Genomic DNA, 21113 nt, shown 5'->3' with positions numbered 1-21113 from the left:
AAATTCTAATACAAAATTATTCACTGGAGCAGTGCTGGGATAGAAGTGGTTCTTTGCAATACGTGCTTGGACGGCTCCAATAAAGTAAAACCAGTAACGCTAGTCTTACCCCTTAATCCATATTAAAGCCGCACTTAACGATCGCATAACCAAAGCCAACCTCTTTGCCGATGATTTATAAGTAGTCATCAAAACTAATTTCTGACACCCAAATGATACCACTAACCCTGTGTCCTGCTCCTGACTTAGAGCAACGTCTATACAAGCCCGTTCGAACAGAGCACAGCTCATGGAAAGCGGGAAATCGCCCATAGACGCATCATATCTATTTCTACATCTACCAGCCGGCTTGTGGGGTGAATTCCGTGAATTCTTCTCTTCGGCTCGCTTACTCTGAGTTTCTTGGAGATTCAACGAGAATGTTTTGACTCTATCCGCCTCGCGAAAATTCTAGCTTATATCACGCTAGCTTTTAAAATGGGGGCTAGCCGCGGACAGTCAGTCACCGGTGGAGTGAGTGTGAGACTCCGTATGTTGAGGTTCGATGGCTGTGCTGAGGGCAACAGATGTGTTAGCTGTCGCCAGTGTCCCATCGAGGTCTGAACGAGAAACTGCTGTGCTGTCGGAGAGCCCAGTGAGTAGCAGGACGGGAGAGTGTCAGAGTATTTCTGGGGACTGAGTCAGCTATCATGTGTGTGAGGACCTGTCTTAATATTCGCTTTGAACAATTAACTTGAAACAAAATGTTGTTTACCGCAGAGAATTCGTGAGCCAGGGCAGCTTTGTAAAACATTCAAACCTTACAACATTTTGACTGATCCTAATAAATAATAAATGTTTACTTTGACAAATATTATTTAAAATATTTTTCTGATAATAATTAATTACTTTTGGAGTAAAAAATTGTCATATTTTAAAGAAATAATAAATTGCGCATTAAGAGTGCATTCCCTTCCATTTTTTACTACACCTCAGTTTTCCATCATGTTTTACTTAGCTCACTTCTTCACTAAATTCAATTTCCAGGCAATTTCCTTAAATTTCCGCACATTTCCAGAAACTTTTCCAACCTGCTCTTCTTTATTTCCCTGTTATAATACCTACTGGATCTTTGACCGGGCGAGTTGGCCATGCGGTTAGAATCGGGCAGCTGTGATCTTGCATCCGGGAGATAGTGGGTTCGAATCCCACTGTCGGCAGCCCTGAAGATGGTTTTCTGTGGTTTCCCTCACACCTCCCCCTGCGGGTGGGGGCGGTAGAATAACACCCACGGCATCCCCAGTCTGTCGTAAGAGGCGACTAAAAGGGGCCCCAGGGGCTCTGAACTTTGGAGCGTGGGTTGGTGACCACGGGGCCCCTAGCTGAGTCCTGGCATTGCTTCCACTTACTTGTGCCGGGCTCCTCACTTTCATCTACGCTATCCGACCTCCCTTGGTCAACACTTGTTCTTTTCCGACCCCGACGCTATTAGGTTTGCGAGGGCTAGGGAGTCTTTCATTTTCAAGCCCTTCGTGGCCCTTGTCTTTCTCTGACCGATATCTTCATTTTTCGAAGTGTCGGATCCCTCCTCTTTTCCCCTCTGATTAGTGTTAAATAGAGGATGGTTGCCTAGTTGTACTTCCTCTTAAAACAATAATCACCACTACCACCACCACTTCCCCCACACCAGGCAAATGCTGGGGCTATACCTTACTTAAGGCCACGCCCGCTTTTTTCCTACTCCTAGGCCTTCCCTATCCCATCGTCGCATGAGACCTGCAAGTGTCGGTGCGACGTAAACCAAACAGTGGATCTTTGACACTCCTTATCACATTTAGAAGGAAGTGCCTGCTTTTACAGTCCTCGGCATCACATACGTGGTTATATCTGTTAAATGTTAAAACTCCCCCATGCCTTCCTTCTCAACCATATCGTACTTCTACGTTTAGAAACTTCCTTCTAACAACAACAACACTTCCTTGAAATAATAAGGAGACCACTTCATATAGGTAGGAGATTTCTTGTCAATCCCTTAACACGAGAGAACGTCTGCAGTCATTCTCGCTCTCTAGTTTCGCCACACACTCCGAGACCAGTCTGATGATACTCAATGTAGAATGATCAATCGGATATTGACTTTTACGGCTTGCCTCATCTTACGAACAGTGGAGATACTTAGTTCAAAGGAAGTTAGTTGAAGCACAGCGCGATCCAAGAGCAAGAGGCATGCTACTTCGTTTCATAGCCAGCAAGACCAGGAGCTAACCTCTGCCATCTTGGTTACATGCGGATCACTATCTACTTCTTGATATGAAGCCGAACGTTGCTTTCTCCAGTCAATCATTTGTAGACTGCTCACAATTGAACGGAACCAGTGTCGTGTGCTGGGCTACTACAAGACCATTCAGCAATTTCTCCGTATCTTCTGCATTCCTGGATAAAATAACTATCGGGGTTTTCATTTCCTCCCCTTGATTTCTTTTACCGGCTGTTCTATACACATTTGGATTGCTGCTTCTTTTTTAAAGCCCTCGATTCTTATCACTGCGGACTGAATTGTATACAATCTGATCCCGATCTCAAACAGCTCGGCCCAATCAACATTACAGAATGCCTTCTCCAGATCTACGAACGCCATTTACGTGCGCTTGTCCTTCTTAATTCGATCCTATTAATTAATGAGCCACTGCAGTAGCCTGCTGTGTTGTCAAGCCACTGCTAATGCTCAACACCTCATCAGTGGAAGTCGTAGCCTAGGAAAGCCCGGCTTTGTAGCTAAATGAAAAGGCCCCGGTACAATTCTTGAAATCAACCTCCTCTACAACAACAACATGAAATATTGTATTTCATTTTAGCAGATCTACCTACGAAAAGAAAATTACCGGTATGTTACTCCTCAGACAGTAGGCATACACTGTCTTCCTGGCAGAAGTGATCGTGACTGAAATACCAGGACTCCGTTATCTGTACAATTAAGCCAGGAAGTCTATGCGATGATCAACGCATGGTTGTTTGAAATCGATCACGTGAATATCAATCAGACACCACCGGTGATCTACCGGGGATGTTAATACGGGAAGAACTGCTGGTCATCCTGTAAAATTCCACATTTTGATTTAATAATAATACATGGCCTCTGGAAAGGATTCGTGGTGTCCTAATGAGGATAAAATGAATTGCGAAGACGTCATAAACGCCCAGCACCAAGAGTACGAGGAGGGAGGCCTACTATTTTAAACTATCGGCAATTTATCTGCATACATTAATTCACTGCCTGTTCTCTTACATACTACACATTAACTTCAAATAAACTAAATCTCGTCTGAGAAGGCAATAGCGCTGAATTAAATAATTTTCTAAGGTATAAACAATAAGTAAGAAGGCCTTGTACATGCGAAACCAAACACATGGACTTGGTATCGTAGTACAAGGGTCAATCGTGTCCGTTCGGAGGCTTCCGGAGAACTTCGAGTCTGATCTCTCTCTCTCGTGGCGAACTGACACACCTATCGGACATTCAGCAGCAAGCCGCACGAGGGACGAGGCTGGGCTGCCTTGCACTCTGAAATACGAGTGGCGAACTGACACACCTATCGGACATTCAGCAGCAAGCCGCACGAGGGAGAAGGCTGGGCTGCCTTGCACTCCCATCGCCTTCAAGTTCTGTAAATGGAGCAACGTTTTTCACCGTTCTCACTTGAGATCTGGTCTTCACCGATAATCTTGGTAGAAAGTACACACAGGCACTTCCTTCGTCGCTGTATGGAACGCAAGAAACTTGCTTAGTAAAGTCATAACCGAGGTTTTCCTCAAACTGCAAGGTCTAACAAATTAAGATAACGACGTGAAGGTGAATACAACACTTTCTATTCAGGCGGTAAGTAAAATACAATTTCAGTGTGACCATACTTATCATATATACCACTTGAGTGGACCAAGAGAAAGCTTTATTGAAGTCAAACTACTTTACCTCGTCTGTTGTATGAACAATATTACAAAGGCAAAATGCAATTGTGTAACTCAATGTGTTTCATAATAATAATAATAATAATAATGAAAATGAAATAGGCGTGGTGCAGGTCCACGGGTGCCGATGTGCGAAGTTGAGGAGCACGGGACAAACATATCGGGCAAATCCCTTAACACTCTTTGTAAGGAAGTTGGGCAGCTTCAGATTGTCTCTCCACTCTTCTGTAAATAGTGCAGGGTCGTAGCCGACGGCACCAGAACCACCTCCCCCCCCTCCCCCCGTGAAATTATCACAATATAAAATAAACAAAAACTGAATTAAACAAGTGAAAGTCGAACATTCACAGATAAGGTCATTCTAAAACCAAGAAATCTCTTAAATTTATCTCATAATAAGCCTCGGAAATTGGATTTTAGATTGTAATCTGAACAAACTCACTGTGCACCTCTCGCGTACTGATCTAGTTTTATCAGCACGCGCTTTCTTTGAAATATACGCCAAAATCTAAAATCCTATGGCACTTCTCCTGTACCAAAATTTTCACACACTAAATGCCAAAGAGCAGTATTTCTGAGCGTATGTCAACGGTTTATTTAGGTGTCTCAAAGCTCTGTCAAATTCTGAGTTCTAAATTGTGTCTCGCTTTCCATCAGCAACTTCTTGTTCCAGAATCTTACCTAGAATATGTCTCCCCCGCCTGCAACAAACAAAATGCAGCGGTCTTCGGTGCCTGCCGAATGCCCCTGTGGTAAAAGCAGATCGAGTACTCTTAAGGCGACTAGAAGGAAACTGTCAAATCCATTTAGTTTGGAGAGTCATTGCAACATATACGAGGATTGGGGCAAAAGTCATGGCAACTTTTTTTTTCTTGTAGACATGTGAACGTATCACAAACGTGTATGTATCATAGGAAGTTCTGCAAGCATAGTGTGTATGCAGAACAACAGATGGCTCTGTGATAGCTGGTAGTAGCGCAGCGAGGGCTGCGAAATCAGTTAGTAGGTGAGTGTCGTGCGAGATGAAAGTAACCCGTGTTGAGCAGCGCGCTACATCAAAATAGCCGTTCGAGAGAGAAATGCGATGGAATGTCACAGTGAATTAGTGGGAGCCCTTGGGAATAATGCCCTACCATACCGTACAGTAGCACGGTGGGTAGGAAAGTTTCAGCAAGGACGTGTGTCAACCAGTTATGAGCAACGTTCGGGACGACCTGTCATTGTGCGGATCGACATGGCACGTGCCGTCATCGAGAAGCTCCTGGATGAAAACGGACGATGGACGCTCCTGGAGTTGGAGAGGGCAAGTGACATCAAGAAACGCACCGTCCACAGGATATTGCGTAATGAGCTGCAACTGCGCAAAATCGCATCGCGGTGGGTGCCGCATGCACTGACGGAAGTTCAAAGATGGGTGCGCAATGCAATATCCTCCGACTACCTTGCACGCTGGCAACAGGACGGCGATCAATTCTTGTCACGAATAATCACCATCGATGAATTTTGGGCCAGGGCATTCGAACCAGAACTGAAACGTCAGTCCGCGGAGTGGCGACATGCTGGATCACCAAGCAGGCAGAAGGTCCGTCAGAATCCTTCTCCAGTCAGATTGATGGTGATCGTCGCGTATGACGTCAGGGTGTCATTGTTTGCCACTTTGTTCCACATGGCAGAACAGTGACCGTACAATACTACATGGACTTCCAGGTGCGACAGATACGACGTGGCGGTCGGGAGAAACGTCCGGATCTTGTGGACAGTGCAATAATCCTGAACGACAATGCAAAACCACATAAGGTAGAGTGTGTAGGGCAGCTACTGCGACATTGGGGATGGGAAGAATTGGAGCACCCACTGTACTCTCCCGACATTTCGCCTGTGACTTTGATCTCATTCGAAAGATTAAGGAACCACTACGTGGTAGGCGATTTGCAACACGAGAGGACATTGCTAATGCTGTGTGCTAACAGGTGACCCGATTCACACCTGGTGCGGCAAATGCTGAGGCAGATGGTATTCACCGCCTCCCACATCGTTGGCAGCGTGTGGTGTCTGTCGCAGGGTACTACTTTGAGGGTCTTTAGGCCCAGATTTGTCATGTCAACTTTATGTGTACTGTGTTGTCATTCTTTTGCACCGGGAAGGTGATATTGACCTGTATACTACTGTAATAAATTGGTGTGTTACGATATTTCAGTGCTATTCATTGTCCACACATGTAGTTAACACCTTGCCCTTTCGTCTTTATATGTCATATTTTCCAACCGGACTGGTATCTTCAAGAAAAAAAATAGTTGCCATGACTTTTGCCCCAACCCTCGTAATATATATATTATTTTGCATCAAAAGGACCGTGGGTGATGACTGCACGTGATTAAGTCCCGGCACGAAGATACCTGGACCAGTGAGGGAAACAGAGAGCATTCGTTAATCTGGCACTGTCAAGGAAATATTTACTGACGGGATAAAATCTGGAATGATGAGGTGAAACAAGGCGTTCAGGCCTAGAAAATAAAAGCTGTATAAGGGCGCCAAAATTCCAGTAAGCAATGTTTACAATATCTACTGCAACAAATACTTCGTAGTAGAATATTATATAAAATTATTTGTCCTTTAATGTAAACTTTTTGGAACTGATTGACGCAACGACAGTCCATGTAGTGTGGGAACACCCTGCCGGACAAGACACCACCAAATGTCAGCACTCAGACCAGAAAACCATCTCTTCAGCTCCTCGACAGCGCTCTTGTCCACATTGTCTCCAGAGTGAAGCCTTTCGGACACGACACCACCAAATGTCAATACTCAAACCAGAGAACCGTCTCTTCAGCTCCTCGACAGCACTCCTGTCCTCATTGGCTCCAGACTGAAGCCTTTCGGACACGACACCACCAAATGTCAACACTCAAACCAGAGAACCGTCTCTTCAGCTCCTCGACAGCACTCCTGTCCTCATTGGCTCCAGACTGAAGCCTTTCGGACACGACACCAACAAATGTCAACACTTAAACCAGAGAACCGTCTCTTCAGCTCCTCGACAGCACTCCTGTCCACATTGGCTCCAGATTGAAGCCTTTCGGACACGACACCACCAAATGTCAACACTCAAACCAGAGAAACGTCTCTTCATCTCTTCGACAGCACCCTTGTCCACATTGTCTCCAGATTCAAGCCTTTCGGACACGACACCACGTAATGTCCAGAGAACAGTCTCTTAATCTCCTCGACAACACTCCTATCCATATTGTCTCCAGATTCAAGCCGCTCGGACACGACACCACCAAATGTCAACACTCAAACCAGTGAACCGTCTCTTCAGCTCCTCGACAGCACTCCTGTCCACATTGTTACAACGGTAGATTCCAAGATGTCTGAGATTATTCATTTGAATAGGAATAAGATCCCATGGGAATTCTGCCAGGTCTTGTAACTCTAGATTCAGAGCTCGTAGTGAACTCAGTTTTAAAATATTTACGTAGCCTTGCTTTGTTAAGTTACTACACCACGCAATTCTAAGGTATTTCAAACTCTGCACATGATGTAAATGAATTATGCCAGTGTCTGACACGCAATTGTTACAAAATATATTCAATGAACAGAGTTCTTTACATTTACGTATGATCATTAAACTGGCATCAGTAATCTTCATACTGCTTATCAGAGCGAGATGGTTTAATACGGGACACTTTTTGACGATTATTTTAATAATGTCATCCTCAAAATGATAACCGTAAAGTCTTAATTCCATTAACTGTGCGACATCTGCATATTGTTTGACGCGATCTGAGTCGTCGTCATAAAAGTTTCTAATTGTAAGTACTCTTACAGTCTTCAGTCTTTCAAAATTATCTATTTTGTTGTAATGTCTCTCGCATGCTCCATAGAAGAAAAGAGACAGTGATCTCAAGTCGCAGGTCGACAGAGCTGGGAGTACACATTCACCAAACATGTTGCAGCAAGATATCCCAAGAGTGCGTAGTGTATCTTGTCTCATGGACAAAAGATAACGAAGGTCGTTCATTTTAAAATTAGTACTCAGAAACTCTAAACGTTCCAGCTTCTTACAATTGTTTGCAAGAGGTTCTAAGTTGATCTCTAAGTTTTTCATTTGAGATCCAGTCAGAAGTAAAACCTTCAAGTTGGTAAATTTCCCAACATCACCACAGTCTGTCAAGAATTGATGCGGAATTCTTAAAAATTCAACTTTTGGACATTTTCCCTGTAAGTTCTCGATAAATTTCAGATCTATGTCCGCTGGACTTTCTATTTCTAATTTTCTCAGCTCTGCACAGTTTTCTGTTATTGCCTGAAGAATTCTATCATCATATTTATTCTTGAGAACCATGTTCTGCAACTTTGGAGACAACTTGAGCATCTCTACAATTTGTTCAGAGCTTGTGTTGTGTTTAGGACAGTACTCAAAGTGTTGCCACACGCTGGCACTCTGCGCCACTTCCCTCCACCACGAACACACGTTCTGAATTGATTGAACTAGATCTTTGTGAGTGCAATACGAGAATATTTTCTCTAGTATCTCGTTAGGCAGAGACTCCATTTCTGAAAAACAAAATAAAACAAAAATAAAACATTGTAACTTCTACCACACAAAGAGTTTATTTGCAAAGAAAGGCTGAGAAGTGCACCTTCACAAACGAGTGCCATGACAGCTGAACAGGGACCAGGGATGTTCTTGTTAACAAGCAGAGGGTGGCTCGGGGGGGGTGACTACTGTTTTAAGGGGTGGAAAGTTCGAACCTAATAAGAAACAAAAAGTAACAAATTAACTTTCAGTGAACAAATCAGTAAGATATTCATTTTAAAGTACACATGCAGGGAATAGATCAATTATTTTTAAAAGTCAACAATCAACACATTATTCTCATGACTGCCGGATGAAATATCACTGTTCGTTTTGGTCATCTCACTACAACAGGAACATCTCTTTTAGCGCCATCATGTACTACGCAGCGGCCAAGTTATTTTGGTTTAAGTTTCAAGGCTATTTAGGTTCACAGTCTCCATTTCTGCACTTCGCTGCTTAATATGTCTTGGCATTGAAGGGTTTCCTATTTTCCCGTTCTGTTTTTTAGCAGTTTGAAAGTGTGAGTGTTGGTACTTGTTTGCTGCACCATTCAGTTGGAGCAAGTTTCACAAGACTGGTCGGATGATCGAGTTTATCCTTTCACTATGTAGGCCCCCTCTGGGCAGGATGGTAATTATCTTAATGTCCTCTTCTGTGCAATAATGTTCAGATTCATGAGATGTGAAGTCCGTTGCCCTCACACGTACAGGACTTGCATGATTGTCATAATATAAATACACTGAGTGGCAAAAAGTCACGGGAAGACACTGAATGTGATGTTAATAGCGAGTTGCTCCTCCATGAGCCCTCAAAATGGCAGTAATACATTGACTCTTGGTGGTGTTGGAATCGTTCTGGTGGCGTATTGCACTGCTTGGAGCGTACACCGGCATCGACAGCATCCCATAACTGCTGGATGTGGAGTCCAATCACCTACGTGCGGTGACATTGTCCTGTCTTACTTTAGGGCCAGAAAGCGATGCAGATGGTCTGAAAGTGCGCCTGTCAGCTGGACAACGGGCCGTAACGCCGCCCAGACCAGAACTCAGCTACCTACCTTGTAGACGCGCAGGATTCATAGCTTCATGGGGAATACGCCACACTCTCACGCGCCCATCAGCTCGATACATCGGTCCTACCACACATGCACGTCGTTGAGCTCTGTGTCGGCCAGTTGGTCATCTTGCCTCCTCACAGTCCTGACTCCCGACATTCAACTGACCCACAGTAGCCCGTCAAGCGCCCAGTATTGTTCTGCGGAGGTGACGTCATGTTCGTTCTTCCCGTGCGGTGCTTTATACGGGTGGAAACATTCTCTCTGCGAGATTGAAGATGTTGTCCTCGGAAACCAGAATTCGCGTGTAATCTCCGCAATGCACGTTCAAGGTCGGCGACTTGTTGCCATCTGTGATAGACTGGTCAGGGATCATACACGGCACCCCTTCCCGTGATTTTTGGCTACGCAGTGTATGTTCCCCTGGCATCTGAGTTTTAAAGTAGTCAAATTTCTTTCTTGAGTAGAGCAAAATCTCTTGTATTCTGCTCAATTCTTTTTTCGGGGATGTAACAGTTGTTCACGTTTCCCTTACCGTGAAGTGCCCTTCTTCATGTCCATCGTCAATGAATCCAGCTTGCATCTCATTCGGAATGATAAGATTTTCTTCATCGGATATTTGTAGTAAGTTTTCCTTTCAAAACTCCATTATTGCAACTATCTTCAGTTTGAATGTTAGTTCATGCACGTGGCCCATTCTCAGGTTGCCGTGGTAGACACTAACTTAGCATCAAAACGTGTACTTTGAATAAATATATGTTACGTTTCCGGTCTAGGAAGCCAAGAATAACGGCCGAGTGGGTTCTTCGTGCTGACCACACGATACCTCATAATCTGAAGGTCTTCCGAATGAGCAGCGCTCGCTTGGTACGGTTTCTTTTTTAGCTTTTTATTTGTAAATATTTATTGTAAAATACTTGTAATAATTAACGGGAAGTGTTTACTTCAAATTTGTCCGCATTACTGCGCTTGTCGACTTATTCGTGGTAAAGATAAGTTTAAAATAAAGTGCTATTTTATAAAACATTAGTTCGATAATTTGTTAATGACAATGACAGAGAAATTTCGTAAGTACGATAACTATTTCATGAATTAATTCATTAATTATTTGAAATGAGGAAATGCATGAGTGACATACCTTTCGTTTAGTGCTCTTTGAAGAACAACATTCAGGTTGGATGATAGAATTTGCTTATTTTGTGGTATCATTCAGCATTAACAACTATTCACAAATATTACGTAACACCGATGTGACATTCTAGCTTAATTACCATGTTTATTTGCTAATGGGAGGAGAGGACAGTTAACTGGTGGAATGTACAATCACGTTGTCAGGAGTTTGTTTCTTTGCAGATGGACGCAAACAAAAGTTCTGTGTATTTGTATGAACTGAAGGTTGAAACAGAGATTTCACTTACGGTATCTTATTTTTACCATGAATAACTCGACAAACGCATTATTATTGCAGTAATGTGGTCGAATTTCAAGTAAATACGGAACATAATTCCTGATACATTCCACTCTCCGTTAATTATCACAAATATTCTGCAAGAAATCTCTACAAACTGTCATTCAAGATACACATTATCATGCAAAGTTAGTGTCTAAAAACAGAATTCCTCTCTGTAAAATAGGTACTATGAGATGCTTCAGCGTTGGAAAATACTTAACGAGTTCTCAAGAATGATATAAGGTGCAACCACATAAGTAGGCCAGGCATAATGCAATAACTCCTTCCCTGTCTCCATGATCCCGATGCATTTGAGCGTGACATTCCACTGTTTCGTTTATTGGTACCTTTTTCCTGATATATAGAGCCAGTACTTAGCAAAGTATCACGCTTATGACAGAACATTGCGACGTGGTGAGCTCATTCGGCCGCATGTATGATTCACGCTGGATAGTGGTATGGCTATACATTATTCTTTATTTATCTTTTTTGAAGAACTTACGTGTGAAGATGTTTAATGTATTACGTTTTTCTCGCTGAGATTTCCCGTGTTCAAACTTTGCGCGGCCCTATAGTTACCGTTTCCTTATCCAAGCGCAGAATATGTAATTAAATTAATGTAACAGGTGACAAAATAACGGTACATCGGACACTTTTTGTGAGTCAAAGTGCTATGCACGTTTATGATAACTCCAAGTATTTCCAGCCTCCGAAAACACTTCGAGATATCGAACTCTGTACACATTCAAGACCAGACACAATACCTCAGAAATTAGCTGACCTAACGAAGCTGGTGGTAATTGCAGTGCTAGTATGTGTTTGTTTCGATTAGTGGAAGTCCTCTTGTTGAGTATACCTCATAGTAAATTGCATTTCTTTACAGCCTTAGAAAGGCCTCTTTCAGAAGGTGTTTGTCCTTAAAGAGCTCATTCATTCCGGTGGTGATTTATTTTTCGTGTTTTTCTCTGAAAGTTTCTTCTTTATATTTTGACTTACCTGTACGGTATGTTTACACTTTAATAGTGGCAACACTGCTGTAGAGACGCCATGCAACTGAACGTTACTTTACCTCAGAGCACATGGAATCTCCCGTAAGCGAACAGAGGCTCTGGTACTGTTGTCACGATGTTTTTGAAACAGGAACAACGCAGTTGGATAAGGACTGAATGTGCCGGAGATCGTAGAGTTCTTACATAACGTGGCTGGGTGGAAAATGTGGCAGACATGCATCGACCAAGTCGATCTGCCGCATTACTGGACACTGGTGGACGTCACACGAGACACCGGCTTCACATTCAGAAGGAACGATACGATGCTTGGAGCGCTATGAGTACGAAGGAGACGCTGGATGAGACATGAGCCACAACTGCAACGCCAATCGAAAGAGTGACATCACCGCGAAGATAGAAATTTTGCCAGAACCCCAGCAATGTGAAAGTTATTGTTATTCTAGTCTACGACTGTGATGGTGTTATCCTAACGAATTATGTTTTTGTACAGCAGACCATCATTGTGCACTATTACTGTCCATTTTTGTAGCAAAACTTGTGACCAGCTTTGAGAAAGAAGCGGCGACACTTTCCGCAGCACCCCCCCCCCCCATCATTTTGCACGACAAAGCTCGGCTGCACACAGCGCAGACTGTGCTCATTTGTTCGGTCGATGGGGCTGGGAATTGCTGTAACATACACTCTAATTCGCGGACTTCAGACCTTGTGACTTTGACTTGATACTTAAGATGAAGGAACCACTTCGTGGCATTCGCTTCAGTACTGTTCCAGAAATTCGTCAGGCAGTAGACTGCTCCATTTGAACCATCAACACAACAAGCGCTGCTTCCACATCGCTGGCAACGAGTTGTGGACAATGTTGGCGACGGCAGTTAAACATGTATCTATCAGTTACTAGTGGGGCTACACACTGAGCAATATTGAGATTTGTGCGCTTTTCGTTCCTGCTACAGGATGGGGAGAATCTGTTGCTATGTATTGTACCAAGATGTCTCTAATGTAACACTGACTTAATATACCTTACCATTATTTAGCCCCAAGCGCCTCAATGACATGGGCACTGCACAACCATTAGTGTGCACGAAATACGATCCATTAAATGTTGGCATCTTGGATATTACACTCATGTTCATAAAAACCATAACACCTTCAAAGAATAGAGATAGGAAGTTCATATTCTCAGGACATGTACATTAACATGTTCTGATTAGCAATTGAACCACATCGGCTCTCAGGTTCAAGGCGCACCACCATCGACTGCGGCTCTCAGTGTGACTTCAACAGACGTGCAGGATGGCTTGCAGACGTATGCGAGAACCCTGAGTGAGTTTGAAAGGAGGGCGCATTATTGGCATGAGAAAATGTGATGCACCCATCTAGGAGATTGCTGCTCGTATGTATCGGCAGTACAACGGGTGTGTACAGAATGGCTCACAGAAAGCCGTAGAACACTACAAAAATGGGTTCGGTCGCACCGCCCAGACCACAACTCCCCCCACCCCCGCGAAGATCGACACCTCATCCGAATGGCATTGCAGGGGAGATCTGCATCCTCCTCGGCTCTTGCGCAACAGTGCTACAGCGTAACACATCGTACACTATCAGGAGTGACAGTCCGTCACAGTTTGTTACCTTCTGTGTTACCGGCGCGTCGTCCACTTCTCCGCCTACCTTTGACTAATGTGCATAAACATGCTAGACTGAAATGGTGTACGGAATGACGTCACTGGGGACAGGGATGGCAGCAGATAATGTTTTCTGACAAATCCAGGTTACTTTGTTTGAAATTGATGGCCCCATTTTGGCTCGCCGCAGACAGGGGGATAGGCATCACATTGACTGCATTCGCGCAAGACATACAGCGCCAACTCAAGGCTCTTCTGGTGTGCGATGCTATCGGGTACAACCACAAATCACAGTTGATGCGTGGCCAGGTTGACCTACGTGAACCTTTCTGCACGGCACCCCAGCAGGACAATGCTGCACGAACACGTACCCTCTTGTTGTCATAGGATGTTAGACTGCTGTCCTGGCCCGCCCACTCACCAGATTTGTCGCCAATCGAAAACGTGTGGGATATGGTGAAACGACGCGTGCGGCGCTGTGACCCAATGCCAACCACCAGGAACCAGGTGAATGCAGCATGGATGGCTATACCCCAGGACGCATTATACGCGCCGGTGCCATCATGCTGGGAACAAGGTATCAGTGCCCAGTTACCTACTAGACTACAGGAAACATGCTGAACCTATGTGACTGAAATGCTAATCGTTTCTCCAGAACGTACTAATGAACATGTCCTGCGAATATGAAGTTTCTATCTCTAGTCTTTCAAGGTGTTCTGAACACTTGCTTTACAATTCAATTGTCCACAAGTGTCCCTGCAACTAAGCAATGTCATCACTCTGGTGTAAGGGGCTGTGGATTTAAGAGGCGCTTTCCCGCATACAAAATATCACTTCGTTACTTCAAACTCCTGCAGGCACCACAAGGCAGCGTCGATAACACTTGATATCACTACCTTCGAATCGGCTGCAGAGCACACATCTTGTTAATTCAGTTCTAATTTTGGTTTCTGCATCCTACGCGCTTTTTCTCTCAGCGTTGTATATTTTCTGCTTACTGACAACTATGCATGCTATTTCCTGTGTTACGGTACGTTTATTTGGCTGGGTTATAAACTCTATGTACACAATGACAGTGTAAAGTTCACCGGAAGAAAAGCCATGTTGACATTATTATTTCTCCTCCTTCCCGTACGTATTCAGCTGTCTTTCCATTATCATCATTTCGTCACAAACGTGCTATAAATAAATTCTGAATCAGAGTTTGAAGTATACGAAGTAAATCAAGTATCGAAGATTTAAATTACCTAAACTACAAAAATAAATTCGGTAGAGGCTTGCTGGAATGTCTACGTTATTGGAATCAGTTTTCAAACATCGATAGTGTTCCTCACATTCTCCCTGGCGATACAGTCGACGACTGAGGGCTCTAGAGTGTTGAAATATATCCTCCCACTGCAGATAACTACCTTAAAGACGGGCACGGGCAGTGAACCAGCTCCTATTCGTACAGTTTCCGGCGTTAGGGACATTTCTGTTTTATGCTTCTCTCCTTTATCTACTTGTAGAGCGAAGCTTGCTTGAAGAAATTTTAAGAGCAAGTACCCTACACACCATAGAAGAAAAGTGAATGCTGTCATGATAAATGAGATTGAGCCCGATCATCGGATTTCTATGGCTATGGTAGGGTTTGAAATGTCTGAAGAGCTGTAAAGATTCAAACACAGCAAGAATTTTAAAGCAGATGAGCTTCCTACTTGCACAGGAGTTGTTTAGCACACGGAATAGACACAGGAGGTGAGAATGAAGAGACATATTTCGTTTGTCTGAAAGACGGCCACACAGCTAAAGCTGAGATGTGTGCGTTGTTCAAAGAAGCATGTGCCCTATGTTGTCTTCCTTTTCAAAAGGCAGACATAATATCAACCAGTGAAAGTGTTCCAAATAATTAACTGCCACCAAGGAAGTAATCTTACCAAGGTTGCAGGTGTAATTCGAAGGTGCAGAGTTGACTATTGTCGTGCGAGGGCCGGTATTACTAATGAATGTTGAAATGGAAGGTTTTGATGTTGGATTATGATGTTTTTTGTTTAAAGGGGCCTAACATCTAAGGTCATCGGCCTGTGGAGATTTTTAATAATTATACAAGTCTATTTGAATATGCCACCTATGGCTTCAAGAGTTGGACGAATTGTGAGTTGGAAAATGGGAGAGGTCCGATTGACATTCTTGTTGGGGCAGACAAGGACACAGACTCGCTCCTAGGATGAACTGTTCGTGGGGACTTGACGTTTTAGGAATGAAGAGAAGCTGGACACTTTATTAATACGGTATCGATCAGTTATGACAATTTAGGAAGAATCTGCAAGAGAAATGTTTATCACAGAACACCACACCTGGTGAGCACCGTCAAATGTTTCTTTCAGTTAAATATTCACAAGAAAAGTGATCAAATCTTGCCAAAGATTATTCACAATTGCTAAAGGTTTGATATCATTTTGTTTTTAACGTTGAAAAGATTTCTCAGTAGAGGTCGCCACACTACGAGCAATGTCATCAATTCCCGGAAATATTTCAAATTGTGGCTCTATCAAACTAAAAAACAAAATCGAAAATCGCTTGAAGTTCCGCGAAAATAATCTAAAATCGCAAGTTATTTTACTGGTAATATGTTTTATTGAAATCCTAGTCAAATTAACTTATTTACATAACCTTTCTGTAACGTGTTCAATACCTTCAGGCGTTTGTCCACACCGAACGTAGTTATAAGGGCTTACATTAGCGCTCGTAGTGGTGGAAAAAGGCAAACTGCTAAAAATCGGCCGGTTAATGATGACTAAGGAAACGATTGTAATTTCTAGGAATAAATAAGGACTTCATTCCCATACTTTATTATGTTATGTTTACCTAAAATTCGTAGGATATTTTCATCATTGACCTGAACTTGGACCATCAGTGGGATACATTCTCAAAAGGAAGTTAACGCGCCTTAAAGCGAATGCGGTTACATTCACGATCATTTTGGCAATGTGTTTACGTCATTTGCCAGAGGTTACATTAATCATACTAATTGAATAAAAATGATAATGCAATGGAAATTGATATCTCATTACATGAACATATATTAGGAATTCCGTAATAATAATATGTGAATATCCTCATAAATTTTGTATGAGTGATGACATAGTCCTTGTGTGGAATGAAATTACCTAAGAGATGTGCATGGAAATCTTCAATATAGCTTCTCTCAGCTATTGCCTTTACAGTCTTGTCGGAAAGGACGCCAACCGAGTGTGGGCAAATGATTTGTGGAATTTGAGAGTGAGAAAGAGACAACACTGGAGCACGATCCAGAAATAGTCTGTGGATGTGTCTGCCATTATAATGAATATTTTACATCGATAGTGACTCTCAGCAGGAGGGCGTCTGCTAACGTAATCATTACTCTCCTCATCGAATCTGACTGGCACTACGAAAGGCATCCTTCTCCAACTCCTTTGTAACTAGGATTAGTGAGGAGGGACTATCATTGAAATTTATAATTCCCTTCTCTATTTGACTGGAAGAAGTCAAGGAAGCATGCAATTTTGTTCCAAACTCCCCTAGCCGATTGTGTTGTGTTTGCGACTAGGCAAGTGTGCCCCTCATTATGAATATATTTACCCGTCTAAAATGTGAGTGGCATTAGGCATAGTGGCCTTGCTATTATATTGAAAACTCACCAACTCGGTGTGACTGTCATTACGAAAAGGGGTCTGTCATTACAATGATGACAGCACAACTCAAGTTTGACTGGCAGTAGAGAAGGTGCTTACAATTATAATAAAAGCATCTCAATTGTAATATGTCTGGAAGTAGGAAAGGTCGCCTGGCATTGCAATGAAAACTCCCCAAATCGTCTGTCACCGTGCAGTAGGTAATGGGGTCTCACATTATAATGAAAACTTCCCTACTCGATTGTGAAAGGCAGTAGGCAACTCCGCAACATTGGAACCTCCCCCTGCAGTTTTTGGATAACGCCAAGAGACATGTACTGCGTGTACATTTGCTAGTGTGCAATAAAAGTCTGATGTCATAGCAAATGAAGTACCTGTGCTCCAATGCATGATAGACAAATTAGTACAGCGCAGTGTTTGTCAACGCTTCCAAGACCAAAGTTCCAGCACCCTGTCAATAAACGGCAGTCAGACTGAACAAGTTTCCTCCTTCAAATACTTGGGTACTGTGCTAGATGAGGAATGTGAGTCCAAGAGAGAGATAACATCCAGAATAGAACAGGACAGGAGACCATGTTTTAGCATGAAACAGCTATTTACAAAATCGGATCTAAGTGTGCAATTAAGAATGCGAATGATTCGGTGCTATGTATTCTCCTCTTTTCTCTTTGGATGTGAAAGCTGGACCCTTGACCGAAATCTAGAAAAAAGAATTGATGCTTTTGAAATGTATCTATATCGCCGCCTACTTCGAATACCGTGGGTGCTAAAAAATTTCAAAGGTCGAAGTCCTTCATCGCATGAAGAAACAAAAAGAACTACTACTTACTGTAAAAAAACAACCCAATATCTAGGGCACATTATGAGAGGCGAGAAGTACCAGCTATCACAACTCATCATTGAAGGTAAAATACAGTGGAAAAGGTCTGTTGGCAGGAGGCGGAATTCATGGTTGAAGGACATAATAGATGGCAAAATTGCACCTTACAAGATGCTTTCCACACTGCAACATCACGACCGGAGCTGGCTGTGTGGACCGCCAAACTCCGTCAGGAGAAGGCGCCTCAAGAAGAAGAAGAATAAAAGTTTTACTAAAAGAATAGGAATAGCATTAATTCACCAAGAGAGATATTCGATAAATATGCACTTTCATTGAAACCATTTCAGAACAGACGAGGAAAAGAACTGTTTTGATTCTGCAAGTTGGTGATTGATTGATTGATTGATTGATTGATTGATTGATTGATTGATTGATTGATTGATTGATTGATTGATTGATTGATTGATTGATTGACGTAAACATTTCCCCCTCACTAAAACTCAAGAATAATTGGTTAATCGAAATTGAAAAAGATCTTCAAAAATTCAGTACAACAGAGTACATTACATGGGAGAGGAAGAAGAGAAGGAACTACAATCGCGCTCCTTACTTGGGCACAACACTTCGAACAATGAGAGAAGGCTTTCAGCTGACAGGCCTAAAACCGTCAAGATTGGAAGAGCAAAACAGTTGACAAAAGGTTGTCCGACTTACCTGGAGCCTAAGCTCACAGGAGGAGAGCTACAAGACCTTGACACCGCTAGTTCACTCCCCATGTCGGACTCATGTCGAGCCTTCGCCACACAGGAGATGTACTCAGATCTACAAGACCTTGAGATCGCTAGTTCACTCCCCATGTCGGACTCATATCGAGCCTTCGCCACACAGGAGATGTACTCAGATCTACAAGACATTGAGATCGCTAGTTCACTCCCCGTGTCGGACTCATATGGAGCCTGCGCTTACAGAAGAAGATGTACTCAGATCTACAAGACCTTGAGATCGCTAGCTCACTCCCCAAATCGGACTCATCATGGATGGATGGATGGATGGATGGATGGATGGATGGATGGATGGATGGATGGATGGATGGATGGATGGATGGATGGATGGATGGACGGACGGACGGACGGACGGACGGACGGACGGACGGACGGACGGACGGACGGACGGATGGATGGATGGATGGATGGATGGATGGATGGATGGATGGATGGATGGATGGATGCTCACCTTTAAATATTTCTCTCTTAGTACTTCATATATAGCACGGCATGTATCCAGAATGATGTGGCATAACGATGAAGGAGACTATAGCAGAAAATTTAAGGTCCGCATGGCGTTTTCCCGTTGCCAGAAACCTCAATGTCACTACAGGTCTTAAAAAACGCTTATCGGTTCTCTCATTTCACTGTCTTCTCTCCTTATATACGGTGTGATATACTGCAACACCATTAAGAATATAGCCTCGTCGATTTTCAAGTAGTTAAACCAGTCATCTTTTTCCAATTTTAACTCCTTCAGAAGATTAAAATGCGAAAGCCGAACACTTTGCAGAAGCCAGTCTTCTACGTTGTGACTTTTTCCTCTTTTTAACTTGCGGAATAACAACACTAGACAGAAGTACCACGTTGTAATTTAATTGACTTAATCTGGCCATGGTCAGAAAATATTACATGTGCTCGTCCCGATTGGAAATACAGGACTGTGCGAAAGCAGTACAAATGATCGGAAAGTGTAAATGCAGAGTGAACAGTGCAGACAAGTCGGAGCGTGTAATAGAACTCCTGTTCTCAAGAGAAGAACATACAACTTGCTCGTAATTATTAGATATCTCTATTATTCTAGTACGTACCAGCTGCATGCAGTTGCCAAGAGGAACTGTAACTTCTTATCCGGGAAGTGAACAAGGAAGCAGCTTATCAGTCAAGCGCGTGACAGATAACGTGACCATTACTTCTGCCACTTCTGTGAACTGACGGAGTAGAGTTCTCGTTCCTACTCCATGTTGTAGAACAGCAGAGGGCAAAAGGTTCTTCTTCTTCTTCTTCTTCTTCTTCTTCTTCTTCTTCTTATTATTATTATTATTATTATTATTATTATTACCGTGGTTTGGTGGATTAGCAGAGGTGAAAGAAGGTGCGGGGGTGAACAGATCTCAGGCTACGAAATTAAAGTTAATTTAAAATTTAACAAGGTTATATTTTCTTTTCAAAATCAAGAAATAACAAGCATGGCAGGTACAGAGTAGCAAAGCCACTATTCGATAATGTACAATTACAGAGTTACAGGATTTGGGCTCCGAGAGCCAGACACACAATTCTTGAGCAATTAGCCCAATTTTACGATATACAGAATTCAACAAAGGGGCAGAAGACCCCAATCATGCCCAGGAGCACTTGCTCCCAATTACACAGTAAAGCCTCCTCGAGGCGCGCAGAAAACACAATTTTTATTTTGGAAAGAGCAACTAGCTCTCAAAGTTCTAGCCTATCAAAGGCCACACCAAATTCCACCTTCAAACTGTCCTCTAAGGACATAGACACAGGGGTAAAATACCCAACCTACTGAGGCCTATTAAGAGAGAAAAAGTTAATTACATGGCCTCTAAAATACCAATTTGAGAGGAGGCGATCAGCACTCCTAATACATTTTGTTTAAAACCTACTTGGCACTAGGCCGTTAATGCAAGGGCTAATCCCATACTAAAGAGGTGACTTTTAGAAGGAAACAATTTACATTACGTTAAGGAAGAACTGGTTGAGAAAATAAGTTCACCTCAATACAATATGAGTGGGAGCTCGAGAGGGTTAAGCACTCTCTATCCCAATATGTAGCTTAAAAGAGAATAGATACTAAGAGTCTTTACATTTTATGGAAAAGTTACATGGTGGAAAAGCTTCGGACCCGCCCCGAGAGTTAAACTGCTGAGCTAGCAAGAAAAGAAGTTATTAAACGGCCATTACCTTGT

General features: G+C 42.9%; 1 protein-coding gene across 1 annotated transcript; it reads right to left on the bottom strand.

The window, feature by feature from the left end:
- Positions 1 to 6457: 6457 nt before the first annotated feature.
- On the bottom strand, positions 6458 to 20024 carry LOC136885290 (uncharacterized). The gene is made up of 2 exons (XM_067157798.2): positions 19998 to 20024; positions 6458 to 8502 (listed from the first exon to the last, which is right to left on the bottom strand). The coding sequence occupies exon 2, from the start codon at positions 8498 to 8500 to the stop codon at positions 7202 to 7204; it is 1299 nt and encodes a 432-aa protein (XP_067013899.2). The 5' UTR covers positions 8501 to 8502; positions 19998 to 20024; the 3' UTR covers positions 6458 to 7201.
- Positions 20025 to 21113: the final 1089 nt, after the last annotated feature.

Source organism: Anabrus simplex, chromosome 14, assembly GCF_040414725.1.
Source record: "Anabrus simplex isolate iqAnaSimp1 chromosome 14, ASM4041472v1, whole genome shotgun sequence".
Taxonomy (NCBI): domain Eukaryota; kingdom Metazoa; phylum Arthropoda; class Insecta; order Orthoptera; family Tettigoniidae; genus Anabrus; species Anabrus simplex.
The sequence above is the reverse complement of the archived record's forward strand: the minus strand, read 5'-3'. Positions and strand labels throughout refer to the sequence as shown.